The sequence below is a fragment of the Danio rerio genome, chromosome 14, assembly GCF_049306965.1.
Source record: "Danio rerio strain Tuebingen ecotype United States chromosome 14, GRCz12tu, whole genome shotgun sequence".
Classification (NCBI taxonomy): domain Eukaryota; kingdom Metazoa; phylum Chordata; class Actinopteri; order Cypriniformes; family Danionidae; genus Danio; species Danio rerio.
Window position 1 is genome coordinate 25,144,736 of NC_133189.1, and position 22,061 is coordinate 25,166,796.

Sequence of the window (22,061 nt, forward strand, 5' to 3'; positions counted from 1 at the left end):
GCATCACCCAAGTGGATGCTGCACACTGGTGGTATTGTGGAGAGAGCCCCACCCATGATTGTGAAATGCTTTAGGTGTATGACCATACATGATAAATGCACTATATGAATAAATTCATTACATTAAATGTAAATGGACAAATATACTTAAGAACTTATTTAATCTAAATTTTATTTATTCTAAAAAATAAAAAAATGTTTAAATAAAATCATAATGTTAGCACACGGCACTGCAATATATTTTCATTTAAATCAATTTTTTTTTATTTCAATCAATACAATTTTATTTAAATTAATACATTAAAATCATAAATTTAACCATGATAACACATACTTTTAATAATTTATTACTACAAAAATATAAATATAGCAGTAACCTAACAATATGCTTTAAATCTCCTTTTGTTAATGTCCAACAGAAGATTGTAACATTCATTCATTTTCTCTTCATTACTACAACCCAGAATCACGAAAGCCCCTTTAATTTCAATCCACTGCTGAAATACATCATATGCTGCTTCAGACTCTCCGTCCACGAAGGCATCGTTCCGAACTTATTCAAAAGCGCTGCATGTCCAAATTCATCAAACAGGTTATTATCCTGTCCCGGGTCTTCAGTCAGGATGTACATTTCACCTGCATGGATCTCAGTCATGTTGGGCTTGCAGTGCAAAGGGTCAAAACCCACCCATAAAGTATAACGGTAATCATTAGAGCGAATAGAGTAACCCATAATTCTGATATCGGCAAGGTTTGGGAGGTCGGAGTTCTCCTGGATGGAGTCTGAGGGTCGTGGATACTGGCTGAATGAGTATGCTTCTCTGTTGAGATGTTTGGGGTTTCGGATCAGATTAGCCAGGTTTGAGCCCTCGGTGCACAAATCCATCTTGAAGGACGGAGAGGGGCAGTGGTGAACAGAAGGGAGACCGGCCAGATTCGCCAGTGTGGGGAAAACATCCAGCAACTCCACCACACTGTTTACAATCTTACCTGGAATTAAAAAAAAACAGGATACATGTAGGAATTTAAATTGTTTTCAGTAATAAATAACATTTAAAAAAACAATCCGTCATAAATAAAGTTGAAGAAACCTAATTCTTTTAGGTGTAGAAAGTTAAAGAAATTTAACTATAAAAGTGTTTGCAGTGAAAATACACCATTGCATTACAGGAACGCACTGTAATTAATGCTGGGTTATGAACAATTCATTTTCATGTTGTCCTAACACAAATCAATCAAGTTAACTTAATTATTTTTGCCAAATTAAGTGAATTGAACAGAAAACAATTAAACTAAAAAGGTAAGAATTGTCTTGTTTTGAATCATTTTAAACAAGTAGCTTGAATAGAACAACAAAGGTCATTTTTTAAATCCAGTTCAATTAAAATACTAATTTATTTATCATCCATTTATTATCATCCATTTATTACAGAAAAAAATATTATGGAAATAAAATTTATCCACAACATCTTTCAGAAAATCTTCCTTTGCATTCAACTGAAGAAAGTCAGTGGATGAGTAAATGATGACAGAAGTTTCAATTTTAGGTGAACTATCCCTTTAAAGCCTAATTATGTATTATGTTATTTTATTAGGTAAGCTCCAAATGTGGATTCAGTACTGACTAATCTAATGTATGTGCACAAATGTAATCTTCTATAGCTTCCTATTAAAAATATTAATTTAAAAGATGAGGGGTGAGGGGTGTACTTACAGTATTTATGTGGAGCACTGTAAATTACAACACAAAAACTTTGATGACCTGTTAGTACTATTTATTTTATTACTTTCTTTTTTTACATATTTATTAAATCATTTCTTATATAACTTGATATATTGGTTCAAACTACAAAAATGTCAATAAAAGTCACTCATTCTGTTGTCTGAAGGCCAGAGAATTTTTTTGGTATTTTATTCTATACTACAGTCTAAAGATAAGTAAAAAATAAAACAAAAACAGTCACTCAAACACAGTGGAAAAATAAAGCCATCTGTTAAATATTAGTTACTAATAGTTTATGATTCGTGGGTATTTTCTGTTTGTTTATTCACTGTAAAAAATGGCTGTGATTTCAACAGTAAAAAAACTGTAAAAATGCTACAGTAAAAATCCGTAAACTATACAGTGAATAACCGTAAACTGACTTTCCCAGAAATCTCTGCATGACACATCAATTTTTATGCTTTTTATTGACATTAATATGGATCTTTTTAGTTGTTGCCCATCAGTTATGTAAATTAGAGATTTACGTTACATCTAATGTTGATAAACACTGTTTATTTCATGACTTTAATTTTATGCATGTTACCATACTAGTGTTTAGTGGCTGTGTGAATGACACTGAGCACCTTTTTTACACTGATACTCTTTCCTGCTTGTGGAAAAAAGTAGTTTGTGATGAGCATTGGTTCATTATGTATCTTTCTCATCACCACCTGCATATGGCTGTGTTAATATCTGTGTAACAAAAATGTGTAGATGTTATTTGTCTGTATTACCAATTACCAACATCTGTAAGTTATTGAAATACTGTAGTACACTGTAAAAATGAGAAATTACTTTTACGGTTTGTACCGTACTTTTAACAGTGAAATACTGGCAACCACAGCTGCCAGATTTTTACCGTAAATTTTACGGATTTATTTTTTACAGAGTAGTTTTAAACTGTATCCTAAAGATCTTGATTTCTAATAAGTTCTAATAAAAAAAAGTACATTTTATTGACAGATTTAGCAGTTGGAAGCAATGTACTGGGTTGATCAAGTAGCATAAAAACTGTAATAAGCTGTCAGATAAGCTTTAATAAGCTGTGTTATTTCACAAAATAATTATTTCTTATAACACAGATATATTGTTTCTATTAAACTACTAAAATGTCAATAAAATTCACTTCAGTAAAGAAATGTAATCACAAACAACTTGAACAATGTTTGTATAAAATGTCAAACTGTAATCTTTGGCATAATCTTCGGTGTGAATATGTTTGATGGCTTTTTTAAAAACATTTCAAACATTTGTGTTTAACTGCATCACGGTTGGTATAAACAGGACTTTAGTTTGGCCGGCAAATCTTTTTTTTTAACTTGTTATTCTATAGAGCGTAGCAGTGGCCACCCACACAGCAGCCTTACTTCCAAGAATTTCTCCTCATTCATTTTACTTGAAAACACCCTTCAACAAAGACTTTAAAGCCATGAACTAAATCAACCAGCCTCAAGATGAATCCCTGCCTTCGATTTGAAGAAAAATAAAAAAGACGAATGTACAAGACTTTGTACTAATTGCCTTTTACAGGGGAGTCAACAAAGCACTATGCCTGACATAATTCAAACTGAAACTATAATACAATATAATATATACAGTTGAAGTCAGAATTATTTTTTTCAATAATCTACAGAACAAACCATCATTATGAAATAACTTGCCTAAATGCCCTAACCTGCCTAGTTACCCTAATTAATTTAGTTAAGCCTTTAAATTTCACTTCAAGCTGTATAGAAGTGTCTTGAAAAATATCTATAAGTGTCTAGTCAAATATTATTTACTGTCATCATGTTATTACATTAATTATTAGAAATGAGTTATTAAAACTATTATGGTTAGAAATGTGTTAAAATCTGCTCTCCGTTAAACAGAAATTGGGGGGAAAATATACAGGGGGGCTAATAATTCTGATGTCAACTGTATATATATGTTGTATATATATGCTTGAAATCAATGACCTACAATCAAAAATCAAATGCAAACAAACCCTTAAAGAAGTCTTCAGAAAAATAATCATTTGTAAAATACTGTTACAATATTCTTCAAAATCTTTATAATACATTGTTGAAAAAATGAGTTTCACACAATTCCTTAATGTTGTCCTGACACATAAAACAATTGAACAAAACAGTTAAGTTGTCACAAAAAAACTGAAAAATTGTGTTTATTCAGCTCATTTTAAATAAGTAGTTTAAACAAGCAGAGAAAAAAATGTTTTTGAATACATATCGACTTGTGCTCGAGAAACATTTGTGCTTCTTCATATTTTTGTGGATATTATTTCAAGGATATTTGACAAAGTATAAAAAAAGTATAGCTTTGCTGTAATTTCTATTTTTATGCCATCTGATTTTTGATTGGTCAATCAAAATTATATTTATATAAAAATATAAATTAAGTTAAAATTTTGTTGATATTTTAATAGAAGACACGTTAAAAACTTTGAACCTGTACTATACTACTGTATACTATATTGCTCATTTATACAACAGTTCTGTCTGGTTCTCGAATCTGATTGGCTGATAGCCGTGCGATATTCGGCAATAACAGCACTCCTACAGCCTTCTCACTCTTCTGTATTACTACGCCCAAAGAGTGACAGCAGATCAATAAACTCACTACAGTCTGACAAATATTGCTGCTGTTGGACAACGTAAAGTACTTTTGAGGTGAGAATGTAGTTGTTTAGAATGCAACTATGCAGTTTATTTATAAGGATAGTGCCTATTTTATATATTTATTATTTTGTAGAAACGGTGCGTCGGCATCCATCAGCCTGTTGCTCTATTTTGACGGTCCATGCGGAAAGCGCAGGGCGCAAATGCATTCAGGGCGTGTCAGAATCCACTTTTGCCATTTTAAGGACAGGAAAATCTGCTTTGTGCCGTGGCGCATGGTCTGAAAGGGTTGAGTTTATTTTCTTAATGAGTTATAGGTGTGTTTTAAGAATAAACCAATCAGAGTCTCATCTCCCATTCCCTTTAAGAGCCAGTTGCGTCGCGCCATAAGTGCATTTGCTATTTGCATGACGTAAAAACTGAGCATTTCACAAGCAAGAAAACAGTTAAAACAGAGCATCTACAGCACGAGAATGAGAGATAAGGCATCTAATAATTCATTTTCATTTTTGCTCTCGTGAATAGGGAAACCTTGTACGCACAGACATCAATAAGCCTATAAATAATTAATTTCGTTTGTTAAGCGCAAAGATTTGTTTCAAAACTATTTCTAAATTTAGTTCTAATTTCCAGCAAACGAATAAATGAACAATAATAACAAAGTGTGCTCAAAATACTAAGTTATATCCTAATACACATGCTGTGCCCCATATAGTCTAAAACCTGACAGGTGGACAAATCTAAGCTTGTTTTTAATAAAACAAATATAAATATGGATATAATGAATAATACTGTTATTTAAAAATTGAACGAACTGAAAAAGCCCCCCGAGATGAAGGAGGATTCAAGGCAGTGTTTTTTTTAAATTTATGTAGGCTAGAAAATAATATGTTTTGTAAGATTTTAATCCTTTATATTTATATCCTATATATATCCCCTATATATATATATCCTATATATTTCCCTTATATATATATATATATATATATATATATATATATATATATATATCCCCTATATATATATATATATATATATATATATATATATATATATATATATATATATAAATATATATCCCCTATATATATATATATATATATATATATATATATATATATATATATATATATATATATATATATATATATATATATATATCCCCATATACACACACATCCTTAATATTTCTTTTTCATATGTAAAGATATTTGTGTATTGCTCTACATCTTGTGTGTATTAAGCAGTGTGTAAGTGAGGCACACTCTAGGACTGTAGACCAGCTTTGTTTGTTCTGGTCTAAAGACCAGACTATTACAGTTTCTCAAAACAGCAACACGCCTTCTTTTTTAGACCAGAACGCCTATGGGCACTCATATGAGTGCAAATGCATTTGCTATTTAAACAGCTTGGCGCAAAATGTCAAAACGACTCTTGCGCCGAGCTGAAACTAGCAAATAACAATTGCGTTGCGCCTTGCGCCACATTGCTCCAGGTGTATGATAGGGGCCTGAGTGTTGTATTTACAACATAGTAATCTGGTAGTGTTTGCTTTGCTTTGGCTTTTTCAGAGTTAATTATTGTGATATCCCGATTTCAACAGATAAATACTAGGAAATCTCTGTAGACTGAAAGCATTTAATGTCGTTCAGTCTTATAATCTTAAAATGTGAGAAAATCACCCGTTTTGTCACTACTATACAAATTATGCAAGAGAATGCTAACTCTAAAGTGACATTGGTGAAATTAGCGACAGTTTCTGCTGTTCTTACGTCAGCTGCAGATGTGAATGAATGGCGGAAGTAGTACCTCATTTTTAGACTCAGCGAGTGATTCGTCATATATATATATATATTTCCCAAATTATCTTTAACATATTATATAATATGTTAATATTTTTCACAGTATTTCCTAAAATATTTTTCTTCTAGCAAAAGTCTTATTTGTTTTATTTCGGCTAAAATAAAAACAGTTTTTTATTTTGTTTTAAACTATTTTAAGGTCAATAATATTAGCCCTCTTAAGCTATATTTGTTCCGATTGTCTACAGAACAAACCATGTTATACAATAACTTGCCCAATTACCATAACCTGCCTAGTTAACCTAATTAACCTGGTTAAGCTTTTAAATGCCACTTTAGCTGTATAGAAGTGTCCTGAAAAATATCCAGCAAAATATTATGTACTGTCATCATGGCAAACAAAAAAAGAGAGTAGTTATAAAAAGTATTATGCTTAGAAATGTGTTGAAAAAACTTTCCATTAAACAGAAACAGAAGGGGGCTAATAATTCAGGAGGGATAAAAATTCTGAATTCAACTCTATATACTACAATACACAAATGAACTAGCATGAAACACTCACACCAAATTAGCCACTTTTCTCCTAGGTGAAAGGAGGATCTTTGAAATTTCCACGAAATTTACTGATACAGTTCTGAATATAGCACAGCTCATTAGAACAACAAGCAACAATACAGAGCCCACTGTGAGAGCAATAACTCTCAGGACTTATTAGCTTCTCTATGCTGCGGCATTATCATTACAGCCATTACTCCAGCTGCTTATGCTGGCTGTTTCTAAAGATCGCTACAAATGTACACTTGAGAGCTTCAAGCAAGAATGATCAGCAGGCGCACAGTACGCTCTCAGTTAACCTGTGTATCCCACATTTGGGTGCATTCATTTTACTTATTAGACCTCCTTAACATGCAAACTCCCACCAAGCCTCCTTTGATATCATGTTGGTTAAATAATAGGTTAATCGAAGAGTTTCATGCACATTTTGTCTGTAAAGCTAGTTCTAGTAAACCTCCAGCACATGCTTTTAGACTGAGAAAACTCGAAGTTCACTGACAAGCTACACTTAAAAAAAATCATGTTTGCTGTTTGTTCAAACTACTTATTTAAAATTAGCTGAAACGACACAATTTTTTTGTTTTTTGGCGGGACAACCAATTGTTTTATGTTCAATCAACCTAAATTTTGTAAAAACCTAATAAGTTAATTTAATTTCTTCAATTTTTCCCAACACAAATCAATTGTTTAGAACCCAGTATTTTTAACCCAATAATTCTTGAGTTTTTTGGGGACAACTTGATTGTTTTTACAAATTTAAGTGGATTAAACATAAAACAATTAAATTAACTTAATGTGTATTGGGACAACATGAAGAAAGTGTGTGGAAGCTGACATTTTTTAGTGTATGCCAGATTGTGTTCAAACCCGAAATTGATTTAATCGAGATAATCTTGAGTAATAATGCAGCTGTTTGCGTAGCTTCTCTGGGAAATACAATTCTGTGTAGTAAATATTCTACAGTATGTGTAAATCCACATATAACGATTTTACTCCAAACTTAATTTGCGGAGAGCTTTTAAAATAAATCCTTCTGATTATTAGTCGCTACTTATTACTTCTTTGTGGGTTTCTGAGTTTCTGCAGAGCATCCTCTAACCTTCGGATGAGATTTACTGTTTGAAGATACACAACTGTGCTTCCCAGATAACATGTGCATGCAAATCGAAACTTTTGCCGTATTGCAATTGTGATCAAGTATATAAAAATAGGTCTGTGCTATTAATCTAAAAGAAACTAAAATTGCTATGGCTGAGAAGTGGCGTAGTCAGAAATGCAATTCTACTGTTTTTGACATGACTTCTACTTATGGTCAGTACCAGCAAATTTATGAATTTAAGCTTTGTGCACTCTGGGATGTTTTACCGATTGCGCTTATTACCGACATTTTCATTCATGGCCAAGTGATTTTCATTGGCTACGAGTCAAGTGAATGTGCAAAATCTAAATGGCACTCAATGAAAAACAGAAATAATCAGTACACAAGGTGGTGATGGTCTATTTTATGCTTCTTTCCTACACTCGCTTGTTGTACTGTAACATTGTATGTATTGTAATGTAAGTCTTTCCACTTCACTACAAAATTCTCAACTACAGTACATAAATGGTCACAATTTTGCAACAAAAAAAGGTACAAATCATGAATGAAAATGGAAAGGAGTATTTTATGCTGTAGTTACAAGGTGTTAAACATCTAACACCATCTTAGTGCACAAGCCTTTACACTTATATCTTCTAAATATGGAGGAAGACTTAGATTACTATCATTGTAAATGAAATCAGTCTAAAACTATAGTCCAAAACCTTTTCGTAAACTGAATTAATATATTCATCGCTGTAGATGATTTGTACTTGATCGTTTTTTGATCTGCCAAAAAAAATCTGAAAGCATGTTTAACAATATTTTATATCTTCGTAAATATTCATTCATTAATTTTCTTTTTGACTTAATCCCTTTATTAATCAGGGGTCGCCACAGTGGAATGAACCGCCAACTTATCCAGCATATGTTATTATCAGCTGGGGCTCGAACCAGCAACCTTCTTGTTGTGAGGGAATCGTTCTACCCTCTGTGACACTGTGATGCCCTTAATCTATATAATTACTAAAACTAAATGCTAAAACTAAAAACTAAACTACTACTAACAAAAACATTAATGAAACTAGCTAAAACTAAAATGAAATTCATAGCAATTGTTTAAAATAATATTAAAATTAAATAAAGTTTAAAAATACAGAGCTATAATATTGTTGACGATCTTTTTATTTATTTATTTTTTATATTGAAAAGGTTGAATATCGTGGCAAAAACCACACTTTTAGAGCTTTGAGATATAAGAAAAAAAGTCAAGGCCTAAATAAAAAAATTTTTAAAAGTAAAATACAAAAGCAAAATAATAATCAAAGCTTTAAATGGGCCGATGCTTTAGCCATAACATATTTTCCAGAAAGTTGATCTCTCACACTTGAGAGACTTCGAATCAGTTGGAGTCTCCATTTTCGTGAAGGTTCCTCTGGTGTTTGCATGTCGACAGCTGCTTTGAGTAACATTACCTTTGCCAAAGTGCTCCCGTGTGTCCTGAAACACATCGATGAAGGGAAACGTCTTCGCCCCGGGCCGAGAGCGACGGGAGCTCACTCCTGCCTTATACACCATCAATGGTACTCGGGTGGCCACATCAAAGTTGCTGTATTTGGCCCATTCACCATGCTCTCCTAATGACCAACCTGAGAGAGACAGAAAACCACTCACAATCACTGCTGCTTCTCTCATTGAAGCCAACTAGAGTTTTTGAATCCATTTAGGATCTTTGGGTCTAACAGGAGCACTTTTAACTTAGCTTAGCATAGATCATTAAATTGAATTAGCATTAACATCTCACTCAAAAAACGACCTTAGTTTTAATAACTTTCCTATATAAAAGATCTACTCTTCTATAGTTATATCATGTACATAAAGAAGCTTTTTTTAATGAGGTGCTAATGGTCTAATCTGATTCAATGATTTATGTTAAGCTATGCTAAGCTCCTGCCAGACCCAGAGATCAGCTGAATTGATTCAAAAATGATAAAAACACAACTCTTGAGGCGTATAATGACTCTATTTTGCAAAAAAAAAGTGGAATGTTCCTTAATGTGAATAACGTTAAATATTCTAATACGAATTTAAGTTAGCAGAATTCAAATGGAGTAACATTTTAAGAAATATTACAAGTATGAACAACTGATGTTTGAAAAAGCATACTATACAATATGATGAAATTAAACATTAAAAAATGATAGACAGACAGACCGAAAAATTTTTATACCCCTGGCTGGGACTTTTTGCTAGCCACATCAGCAACTATTGCAACACATTAGCAACTATTTCATGCCAAGATCAATGTACATAAAGCAAACATATTACAGATTCAGAATTCAATAAGAGAGGATACAAAAAAATAAAAAGCAATCAATCAAAACTCCAAACATTTACATTAAAAATATTAGATAAGATTTTTAAGTTCAACCTTTGACAAATCAAAATTCTTCTTGGGGATACATTTTTTAACAAAATCCATCCAAGTGCTCTAAGTATATAAAAAAAATGTGTCTGGTAATCTTTAAAATATCACATTTTAATTCGAAATGTTTGGTGTGTGAAGCCTGACAGTGGTTATAGATAGTTTTAGTATTTACTTTTAGTAACAATGACCATTAAACATTTAAAATGAAACCCTTGTAACATTATAATGAAACCAATTGAATATATTTTTCTTCCTTTTTGTTTTAATACAGCATTCTGAGTGTTGAGTGAATCAATATTACTGCCTCCTTTAATAATATCAATACATTGTGAGTTCTGCCCAATCCTATATAAAAGACACTTATTGCGTAGCATAAATGTTTGGATAATGACTAGGAAAAAAATGTGCCATATGCCAAACTACTCAAACAATACAAACTGCAATTTATGCTAAATGGAACAGTGACAGCATCATTTCCGAAAAGAACTTCACAGAATGTAAATTCAAAATAGCATGGACACCCATAGAAAAGACTGCGAGAATCTGAGCTTTTATATAAACCTTCAGTGCTTCAACAGTGCCACCTAATGGCTGTGATATTTAACAAACCGTGATCTGAGCTGAGCACCACTATAGTGTTCTTGGCCAAGCCGACATCATCAAGGGTTTGTAGTATCTTTCCGACTTGAGCATCTACATATGACACAGAGGCAAAGTAGTGCTGGCGGATCCTCAACTAGATGATGAAGGGAGAAAAAAAATACATCATGTTTGATTTTACACAAAATGACTTCATTAACAAACTACAGCTATGAAAATTACCTTTCTCTGAAAATTCTATAGATCTTTCAAGGATTCATTAGGAATGGGTTTGAGAAAAATGATAAAGTATGTTTCACTCTCTAATTGTCCAATACTACTTTTTTCCCAAAAATTCTAATACATTTTTTTAAAGGACAATTTATTGAAATAACAAAAAGTTTTCATTTGTCATGATTGAAAAAAAATAAAATAAATAAAGCACTGCGACAGATGTCTAAAATTATAATTAGTATGTTGTGCAAGTGCAGGATACAAAGCAAGATGAAAATAAATATGATTGAAAAAATTAATCTTTCCAAAAAAAACGATAGCATTTTAGTTTAATAAGAAATCATATTTTAACTACTACCAATTACTTGCCTAAGATATTAACTGTTTATTAGCACTTATAAAAAATTATCTCTTACCTAACCCTAAATACTACCTTACTAACTATTAATAAGAAGCAATTAAGTATATTATTGAGCTAAAAGTCTTATATGATTTGTTAGTTGCATGAACTGTACATTAAAAAAGTGCAACTAAAAAGGTGTCCTTGTAACGCATGTAATTACAATTTTAATTACAATTAATTATGCATAACTAGATGTAACTAACCCTAATCCTAACCATATAGCTAGTATATGTATTTAACTATTGCTTGGTAGTTAAATTAAGAGAGATACTGTAACAAGAACTTAAAAAAATAAATTCAGCAAAAAAACATGCGTAGAGATGACATTTTTGTTGTTTTTCATGTAAAGAAAATGTTTAGCAAAAATGCTCTAAATGACAACATTTTTGTTTCAATTCTGGAAGAAAAACCATTGGCACATATGGTACTATTATTACATTTTACTCAAACTCATATCTATTAATTGTGCGCTTAAGCATTGTATAAATTTTCACACCACAGTACCTGAAAATCTTTAGGAATTGGGCCATAAGGGAAGCTCAGATTTAACGCCTGCACGTCTTCCCTCTTGCGGATGTCGGTCCAGGGGTTGTAGGCCACATCAGGAAGTTTCTTAGGCACATCTGGATCTGGAGCTAGCGTCATATTCTCAATAGGATAGAGCTTTAGGTACTCCTATAAAAACACAGTATTTTACAATATTGATTTAACAGGTGCTCTTACACACTCGCACACGTTTTTTTTTTTTTTTTTGGGTGGGGGGGGTGAGGTTAACCTCTGAATAGTTTTCTAACTCTCTGTTAAAAACAAAAGCTTAAAAGAATAAATTATGTGGTTGTTTTCAGCGACAGGCTTCAGCTTCTGTTTAAACTCGTCTTTCTCTAACCAAGAGTACGCAAACTTACATTTTTCCATTTTGCTGTACGTTTATCTCTTTGGTTTTGCTACATGTGGAAAACATCACATCACCTTCCCACGTTTGTCCCAAATTATGTGACCATCCGGACAGAGGAGCTTGGCCGGATGTACCACAGTCCAAACCGATCATGTGGATGGAGCATGTCATTGTTAATATTAGGAGGAAAATAAATTTATTTATGCTTCTTTGGAGTCAAACACTTTGGACAATGCTTGAACAAAATTTAAGACCTCGTAAAACTCGATTATGACTTTTAATACCTTTTAAGAGTTTTAATTAATTGATTTATCAACTTTTATTATTTTCTAAGACCCCGCAGACACCCTTTATAACATATTTTCTTTTCTGTCCTGTTCCCAAAATGCATGACACAGCCCGTGGGTTTATTAGTACTTTTTATTTACACTATGTGCCTTGCTTATTATTAGTCTCATTGAATCTATCAGTGATATTACATATTTATATCCCATTATATACCATATTTTTTAAATGAGTTTTAAATCGTTTTGCCCCAAAAGCTTAACTCTATCTGTGTGCATAATCTAAGGCCCCATGTGAGACTTTTTGACCTCATAAAAGCATAATACTTAAGAAGTAATTCATAATATAATAAAAGTAATTCAAAACTGCTTTCACCATTAAAGCAAATTCCCATTCACTACAAAACACATGAGAGTGGAGCAACATCTAAAACCTCTTAATGGTTGTACTACTATTAGACCAAATTTTACCATATTTACCACCAGAACAAAAACGCAAGCGTTTTAAATCGAAAACAACCAGCAGATAAAATGTTCACATGGTTTTATATGGCCAAAAATATCTGTTATTTCACAGGTCATTTATAGGGTCAATAAATGAATATTTTTAGTCAATAAACATGATGTTGATGAGATCCAGGACACAACATTTACTAATAATATCATGCACACCATTACTTATGGTATTTAGTGCCTCTAATATCTGCTTGGCATCCACAAATGACCTTCTTTTATCCATTAGGACACAAACTGATAACTCAACAGGTGAAAGTAATATAAATATACATTTTTAGAAGATCTATCCTTTAACACATTTGACCTTCTGGTGTTATATAACATTATAGGTATCAAATTGTAAATTGTATTTATTGCCATGCCAGCTCCACTAACTTGATGGTCAAGATAATTCTGAATAATATAAATATAATTAATACAATAAAAAACATTTAAACAAAAACAAGTCATTTACATTAGACTTTTTTTTACATTTATATATAACAGAAAAAAAATAATGTTCTTCTACTAACATAAAGGTGGGACAGTCCAGAGACTGAAATCCAAAGAGAGAAATCTTGCAAAACATGCAATGTGAAGGGTTCAATTTGTCATCTAGTATAAATCACTTGATCAAATATAGTCTTAAAAAAATATGTACATAACAGATATGACTGAACTTTCAGTATGGATTTGTGCTTATAGGTATAATTGCCCCATTTAAATAACAGGGACTTGTAAATTACACAATACAAATAAAAGACTTAGAAACTATACGGCTGTTTACACAAGGTCACCTCATGTGTTTTCTTTCAGCTATCTGACTTGTGAAAATGATTCCATTTGGTCACATAAAATGAGACAGCACAAAAACGAATATGAATCCAATCTTCAAATCTCACTCTATGCAAATTTAACTTTATCGAATTAAAATGTGGTGCATTTGATGCTTAATTACTATTGTTTTTACAGAAACATAAACTATATATACATTTCTTTTTGTGTCCCATTGAAATATCATCACACAAGGCAGGCTCGCCAATTACTTTCATTACAGGCAAAATAACATCTATTTTTGCTGTACCCACTCATGCTAGGATTTTTTCAAAACTGTAAAATGTTTGAATTGATTTGAAAACACTGTGCCTTTGTAAAGGGAAGAGAGAAAAAAAATCACTATATTTGTTTAATTATTTTTCATACCTATTCACAAAATTAGGCTACTACAGGTGCGTGATAAAGAGTCCCTGTTGTTAATGCAGTTATTTGATTTAATTCAACATTGGGATTTTATCATTTAATGGGTCAAAATATGATGAAACAAAAATATTGAAATAAGACAAAACAAACATTTCAAACGTTATCTGTGTTTCATTACTGAAGCTCACACTATTTTTATTTGTATTTTTTTGTACAATTGTGGAGCAGTAAAATGCACATACTGTATGTGGTTTAACAAACTGATGCATTTAGAAAATGTCTGGTTTCATCTGGAAGTGGTTTAAGCCAGGGGTTGTCTAAAAAGTTTGTATGAAATGCTCATTTAAATCATTTTATATATTTATGCATTTATATATTTGCTGTGTCTCATATTATTTTCTGTTATCAGCATTTTATTTTTTAAACATACACAGATTCTAAGAGACCAGCTTCTGCTTTAAACTGGACTTACTGAATATCTACTATTAAATATCTACTAATGTAAAAAAGACAAATGTAAAATAAAGTAAAACACCCTAAAACTTCTGAAATGAGTCGTTCTGATGGCGGTTGAGTTTGAAGCCAGATATTATTGGGTGATCACTGACAGAAACAGTGAACAGCTCCACCAGAGCACGTCTGAAGCAGTTTATTTTACATTCTATGGCAGAAACACCATTAAGCCCAGCTAGATTCTATATAGCTAGATATATTAAATAGTTCATACAAAAATACACAAAGAGAGACTTTCACTTTCACTTCATGCATAGTTTGTGAATGAACAGACTTGTGAGTACTAGTTTCAGACGCAATCATGATAGTATGCAAAAATTATAGTATAATGTTGAGAGTTTCATTTATCATTTAATACCACAGCCTACCTGCAGGATCACTGAGGCCCACTAGTGGGTCCTGGCCCACCAGTTAAAAATCCCTGGTTAAAGCGATCAGATTATATGTATCTGAAATGCATTTAAAAATGCATTTACGCTGGCCCTTTTCATAATCGTATAGTCATCTGATCAGAAAAACACATGAAGTGACCAGATGTAAACAGTCCCTTAACTATCAATAATAAAAATAATGTTTCGAACATTAAAAAACAGCCATGGCTATATTTTCTATAATTTTACCCTGTGTTAGTTCTGGTGTGAAAGTGGTTCTCCTATGACGACGAGTCAATGAACATCTTTCAGTGCTGTTTGGTATCATTTTGCATGTCATAATTTACTAAGAAAAGTCCATACCTGTGGGATTCTGAAAGGAATATGAGGTTTATAGAAGCCGACAGCCAGGAAGAATGGTTTTTGTGAGCCCTTCATAGAGCGCAAGAGTCGAATGGCCTCCTCTGTGTTCTCCATGTCAGGAAGGGTTCCTAGAGGCATTTCAGACACGTTCACGGGACACAGCAGGTTACTGTGCAACGTGCCGTCTTTATCTTTGCAAACCTAGCAGAAGAATATGACATATTGAAAACAAAGCACTGCAATTACTTAGAATTTAATTTCTGCTGTTTGCTTTCTCAAAGTACACTCTCATAAATAAAGGCACAGAAGGGATCACTGGGGTGCTATATTTTCAAAAGGAAGACATTTTTTGCCTATTTAATCATAAAGGGTGCCATAGAGAGTCATAAATATAAATACTGGTAACCTAGTGACAGTTTTTACTTTACGATTCTCTAACTTGACAAATTACCAAATCAAATCACCCTCTCTTCAGCTTTTAAAAAAAAATTAAGTATTAAACATTTTAAATGTTATACATTTTATGTATGATGAAATTAGAATTAGTGTAATATTCTTCTAAAGGTTTTCATTTGTATCATTTTAATTTTATAGTGTTTTTCGTAATAATTGTCATTAATACTAGTCGTTCGCATTTACTTACATTTCCTGTAATAAAAATTATTTTTGTTTTACAACTTTATTTAGGTTAGCTAGAGCAACATTTATCTTCATTTATTAAAATGTAGAAAATGTTTTGTTATGAAACATTTTACACCAAAAATTATTCATGCATTAATTCATTAAAGTACAATGTCAAAGAACATCGCAGATAGTTTTAGTATTTTTTTAATGTTTTGACAAAACAATTTTTTTATTTTGTTTTTATTATTTTTTTGTAGGTTTAATTTTGTTATTAAAAATGAAAACAACTGCTGATTAATCCAGAGTTTCTGCAGGTTTCACCAAGTCAAATTTAAGAACTTTTTAAGACCATGAAGAAATTTCATACTTACAAAAAGCTAAACACTAAGAATTTTTTAATGGCCCAGCAGAAAAAAAATCTAATTAGTTTTACTTTTTGCTACATTGCTGGAGGACCAAAAATTCTAAACCAAAATCCACTGCTGCACAAAGATCTGAAGTTCTTACAGTTTTGGAGTGAACAAGAAAGGGTTTGAGATCACTTCATTGCTGAAGAGGACAAATAATTAATATACTTTTAAGAAAGCAATAAACAGTTATAAAATCAACTATTTATTTAAGTATAAAATATAAAATTATTTTTAAATGCATTGTTTTATTGGCTTTTTAGACAACATTTAAAGGAACTAAATAAATAGACATTTAAATATGTATATTTATTTGTCAATTTAAACTGTGATTTATTTATATACATTTTTATGCTTCAATTATTAAATTAATATTTTAATGTAATTTTATTTATTTTCGTTTCATTTTTAAGTGGCACTTCAGGTCCTCCATAGGAAACAATAGACTCCCAACTGGTTATGCAGCATATTAACCAGCAGGAGGCAGAAATGTACAAAAGTCTACAGAATCAGACGGCAGAAAAACTTGAAAAAATAAATATAATATAAAAAACAATATTATCATTATTGTTGTTAATATAATTATATATATTTTTTTTTAAAAATTGAAATCAGTCAATAAGAAAATTGAAAGAGTAACATAGGCATGGGACGGTATATAATTCTGAGGGTATGATAAACTTTTTATAAAAATATCATGATTTGACGGTATTGAGTTTGCTGCTATAAAATATATTCCTTTTAAATATTACTGGGTAAAAAAAAAAAAATTTTTTTTTAATTTTGACCATAAATATTTTATTTGGGAAACATTTAAAGTATTTTGGAGCAGTAAACATGTCAAGCTAAATCTTTTTATTTATTATTATTTATCTTTTTATTTATAAATCTTTTTTTTTTTTTTTAAACAGGCAACTTTGGATATTTTTTCTGCTGGAAACTTTAAAAAAAAAAAAAAAAAATATATATATATAGAGAGAGAGAGAGAGAGAGAGAGAGAGAGAGAGAGAGAGAGAGAGAGAGAGAGAGAGAGAGAGAGAGAGAGAGAGAGAGAGAGAGAGAGAGAGAGAGAGAGAGAGAGAGAGAGAGAGAGAGAGAGAGAGAGAGAGAGAGAGAGAGAGAGAGAGAGAGAGAGAGAGAGAGAGAGAGAGAGAGAGAGAGAGAGAGAGAGAGAGAGAGAGAGAGAGAGAGAGAGAGAGAGAGAGAGAGAGATACCTTGAAAACGATTATCATCCCATGCCCAAGTTATAATTTGTTAATTTTTAGGCGGGATTTGACCTTTGAATGTTGTGTTAGACAGTAGTTTAGAATACTCTATGAAAATCTTACAATCTGTTGAACATGAAACAAGATATTCTGAAGAATGCTGGAAAAAAAGTTACAACCTTTAAAAATGAGCCAGGTATTGATACTAAAAGCATACTGATGTACTGTTTCATAAATGAGGCATCTCTGTATATACTGTTAGCACTGCTGTCACTTTGAAGTACACCAAGGGACATTTTGAGGGCAGTTTTAAAAAAATGTGTCATTGTTTACTTATCCTTTTCTCGTTTCAAACTTTTTTAAAAAAAGTTTATTTTTTCTGTCAAAACAAAAAAGACAGGGAACCTGTAACCACTGACTTCCATAGTAGGAAAAACAACTAATGATGTCAGTGGCTACCAATATCTAACATTCTTCAAATGTCTTCTTTTGTGTTCCATATGACCAAAGAAACACACAAGAACAAGTAAATGGTGAGTAAATTTTCATTTTTGGGTGAACAATTACTTTAAGAACATAAGATGGGTTTAAAAGCTCAGAGGTTTAGGAGGATGTGTAAACACATTTCCACACAGACTCACACACTGACCTTCCTCTTTTCATATTCAAAAGAGGGTGGATGATACGGCGGTACAGACCAGCTGTACGGGTAATCATCCGAGTGGTTGGAGGCAATGCCTTGAGGACAAGCACGTGAAAGAGAAAGGTTATTTGACAAACATAAAACAAGAAAGTTAACACATGAAAGGATTACAGGACAAAACCTTGAAAAAAATAAGCCATATAGTTTACACTTAAATCAGAAGGTAAAGTAGCAACTCCAATTCTGAAAATATTTTGTAAAATGCAGTAATCAAGAACTGGTGTTTTGGGGGGGAGGTTTAGAGAGTGAAAAATAAATAAATATTGTTTTTACATTTTAAAATAAACATTTTAACTAGCTTTTGAAAAAATATATTTGGCAAATGATTTTCTTATACTTTTTGCCACATTGCTGGAGGACCAAAAATGCTAAACCAAACTCCACTGCTGCACAAAGATTTGGAGTTCTTATGCAGTTTTGGAGTGAACAAGAAAGGGTCTAAGATCACTGCATTGCTGAAGAGGACGAATAATTAGGGGGCAATAATAGAGGACAATAATACTTTTATGAAATAAATAAACAGTTATAATATCAACTATTTAATTATAAATTAGATTATTTTTAGATGTGTTGTTTTATTGATTGATTAAATGACATTTTAAAAACTACTTAAATAAACACAATTAAATTTATCTTACCATTTAAACTGTGATTTACTGATATGCATTTTTATGCTTAAATTATTAAATTAATGATTAGATTTTTCGTTTTATTCGTAAGTGGTACTCCCGATACCTACCCCGTAGGAAACAGTAGGCTCTCAACTGGTTATGCAGCATATTAACCAGCAGGAGTCAGAATTGTATAAATGTCTACAGAATCAGACAAAAAATCTTGAAAAAAAATAAAATAAAAAAATAAAAAAACATAATCATAATAAAAATTATTATTTAAAATTTTAATCAGTCAAAATTAACATTTTAAATAACCTCTAGGCTTAAATGCATTGTATGATTTGATAATTATGTTAAAAGAGTAATTTGTTATTTTCTTTATGAAGGGGATTTGACCTTTGAATGTTGTGTCAGACAGTAGTTTAGAATACTCTATGAAAATCTTACAAGCTGTTGAACATAAAACAAGATATTCTGAAAATATTTTGTAAAATGCAGTAATCAAGAATAGGTGTGCGTTTTTTGTTTTTGTTTGTTTGTTTTTTTGAAGAGACAGTTGACTCAAAAATTGAATTTGCTAAGCATTTACTCACACTTAACTTGTTAAACATAAAACAAGAAATTCTGAAGAATGATGGAAAAAAACATTACTAAAGTCAATCGCTTTTTTTCCCACAATCATCAGAACATCTGCCTTTGTGTACAACAGCAACAAAAGAACTCAAAAGACTTGGAAAAAGTGGAGAATGTGTAAATACAAAAAATACATTTTTGGGGGAAACTACGCATTTTCTTTAACCTTTATATAAATAACAAATGATCCAAAAAGTCACAGAGGTAAAATAAAGGTAAAATGGTTATAGAACATTAAACTTTGAAACGTTTTACAATAAGCATGTAACCACGTGATACATGAGGATATCTCAGAAATAAAGCAAAACTGAATTATGCCTGATCATTTTGTCCCAAACATCATAAAAAAATTATTAAATTAATGAAAAATTCAATGCTCTTTTACTAAAGAAAAATAATATATAACATATTTAAAAAATAAAAAAAAATATTATTATTGTTAATTATTATATTATTTTAATTATTAATTGTGGTTGGAGTAGCACTGATTTATTCAGCAATTGTAATCAAAAATGTCTTTAATTTACTAAATTAAGGTATTTGGTGAGAAAAAAAAACACAGAAAATGTTTTTTGTTTTTTTTTTACTTTTGTCAAATAAATAAAGATTAAAGAAAATTAAAGAGGTTGTTGACTCGAAGTTTGTTCTGATCCAGTTTGAGGTTGTTTTTTTTTCAAAGATATTTTGAAGAATGTTGGATGTAACGTCTATTTAGTCAGTGGGTTTTAATTTATGGGTGAACTGTCTGCTGAACAAATCACAGATTCTTGATTTCATTACACCTTACAAATTATTATGACTTTTTTAGAATTAGAATTTAGCCTCAATAATGAGATACAGTTTTTTCACGCATCGTGAAAATTATGCACGCGTCATACCAGGATGGAAGACTTTGCCCACTGATAAAGTGGTGTATCCATTAGACTTGAAGTATTGAGGTAGTGTGGTGTAGTTTCCAGCATGAACTCTCCAGTACGAGTTGAAATCGTAGAGTTTGGTGGTGTCTGGTCTTCGACTTGTTAGGAAAGACACTCTACTAGGTCCACAAACAGCTTGCTTTGAAAGAACACATTGTAATATACACTTAACATAAGTATAGATGTATGCATTATGTATCCATATGCATATTATTCATGTTTTCCATGAGCATTAATACAACATACCTGTGCATATGCGTTATGAAACACTACGCTCAAAGATGCAAGCTGATCAATGTTCGGTGATTTGACCACTGGATCAGAATAACAGCCTAAAGTTGGTCTCAGATCGTCAGCAATTAAATACAAAACGTTGAAATCTTTGCTTTTTGCTGCAAAAACATCTCGCCCTAAAAGGTGAAAAATCAAAACAAACCACCAACACGTAAATACGAACATTACATTCATTGTGTTGCGCGGTTTCGTTTCAGATACTTCTTTCACATGTTTGTTTTAAGCTGTTTAGAGAATTCCAGTGTTTTGCTTCCTGGTTTTCAAAGGCTGGCTATGATTGGAGGGGGTGGTCTTAAAGGGACAGTACACAGTTTCGCTTCAATAAGGTGGCACTGACAGGATTGAGAACTGTGAATACTTCATCGTGTTCCTAACTGTTGGACTAAATTGATTTGTTTTATTTTTGTTGAACCTAATATAGCTACTAGTACTATATTTCCAGTGTATGGGTTTGTCATTACATTGCAAGCAGGAAGGTTTATTGCAAGTATTTTCTGTTTATTGCAGTTTAGGCCAGTGATTCCCAAAGTGAGAGTCTGATAATGACAGGGGGTCGGTTGGTGAATTTCAAAAGTCAAATACATTTTATTAAACTGTTATTATTACAATATTACCATAATTTTATCCCCACAGAAGATAAAAAAATTATAATTAACAGTTACATAAAAAAACAACTTGCAAATAAAAAGCCATCAGCCTTAAATTTTTGTTTTATTGATGTGTTTACATTAGATTAACAACACAATAATAGTGTCACATGCATCAGATTAATTTTATAACACCAGGTTAAACTTTCTGACAACTCTGTGGTAATCTACATTCAAATTAAATACAGGTCACTACTGAACATTGAAGATGATCTATAAGTGGTGGTCTCCAAAATTAAACTTGTGCTGGAAACAATATGCTCACCATTTAGGTGAGGTTAATATTAAATTAAACTAATTAATAAATGACTATAAAAACGACATGGTTGTTAGACAGTTGCACTTTTGTGTGTTGTCAATAAGCTCATGTTTAAATAGACCTACTGTTGTATGTGGAATGTTTGAATATTTATAACCACCTCCCAAGATGTTGG

The 22,061-nt window shown here is 31.6% G+C and overlaps 1 protein-coding gene across 2 annotated transcripts; it reads right to left on the reverse strand.

Moving 5' to 3' along the window:
* Window positions 1-255: 255 nt before the first annotated feature.
* ids (iduronate 2-sulfatase) lies at window positions 256-21,223 on the reverse strand. Of its 2 annotated transcripts, NM_001080068.1 has the most exon segments (8): window positions 256-989; window positions 9,293-9,466; window positions 10,855-10,981; window positions 11,966-12,136; window positions 15,583-15,783; window positions 18,469-18,557; window positions 20,648-20,825; window positions 20,933-21,221. In NM_001080068.1, coding segments are annotated over 8 exon segments (1,686 nt in total). In that variant the 5' UTR covers window positions 21,155-21,221; the 3' UTR covers window positions 256-465.
* Window positions 21,224-22,061: the final 838 nt, after the last annotated feature.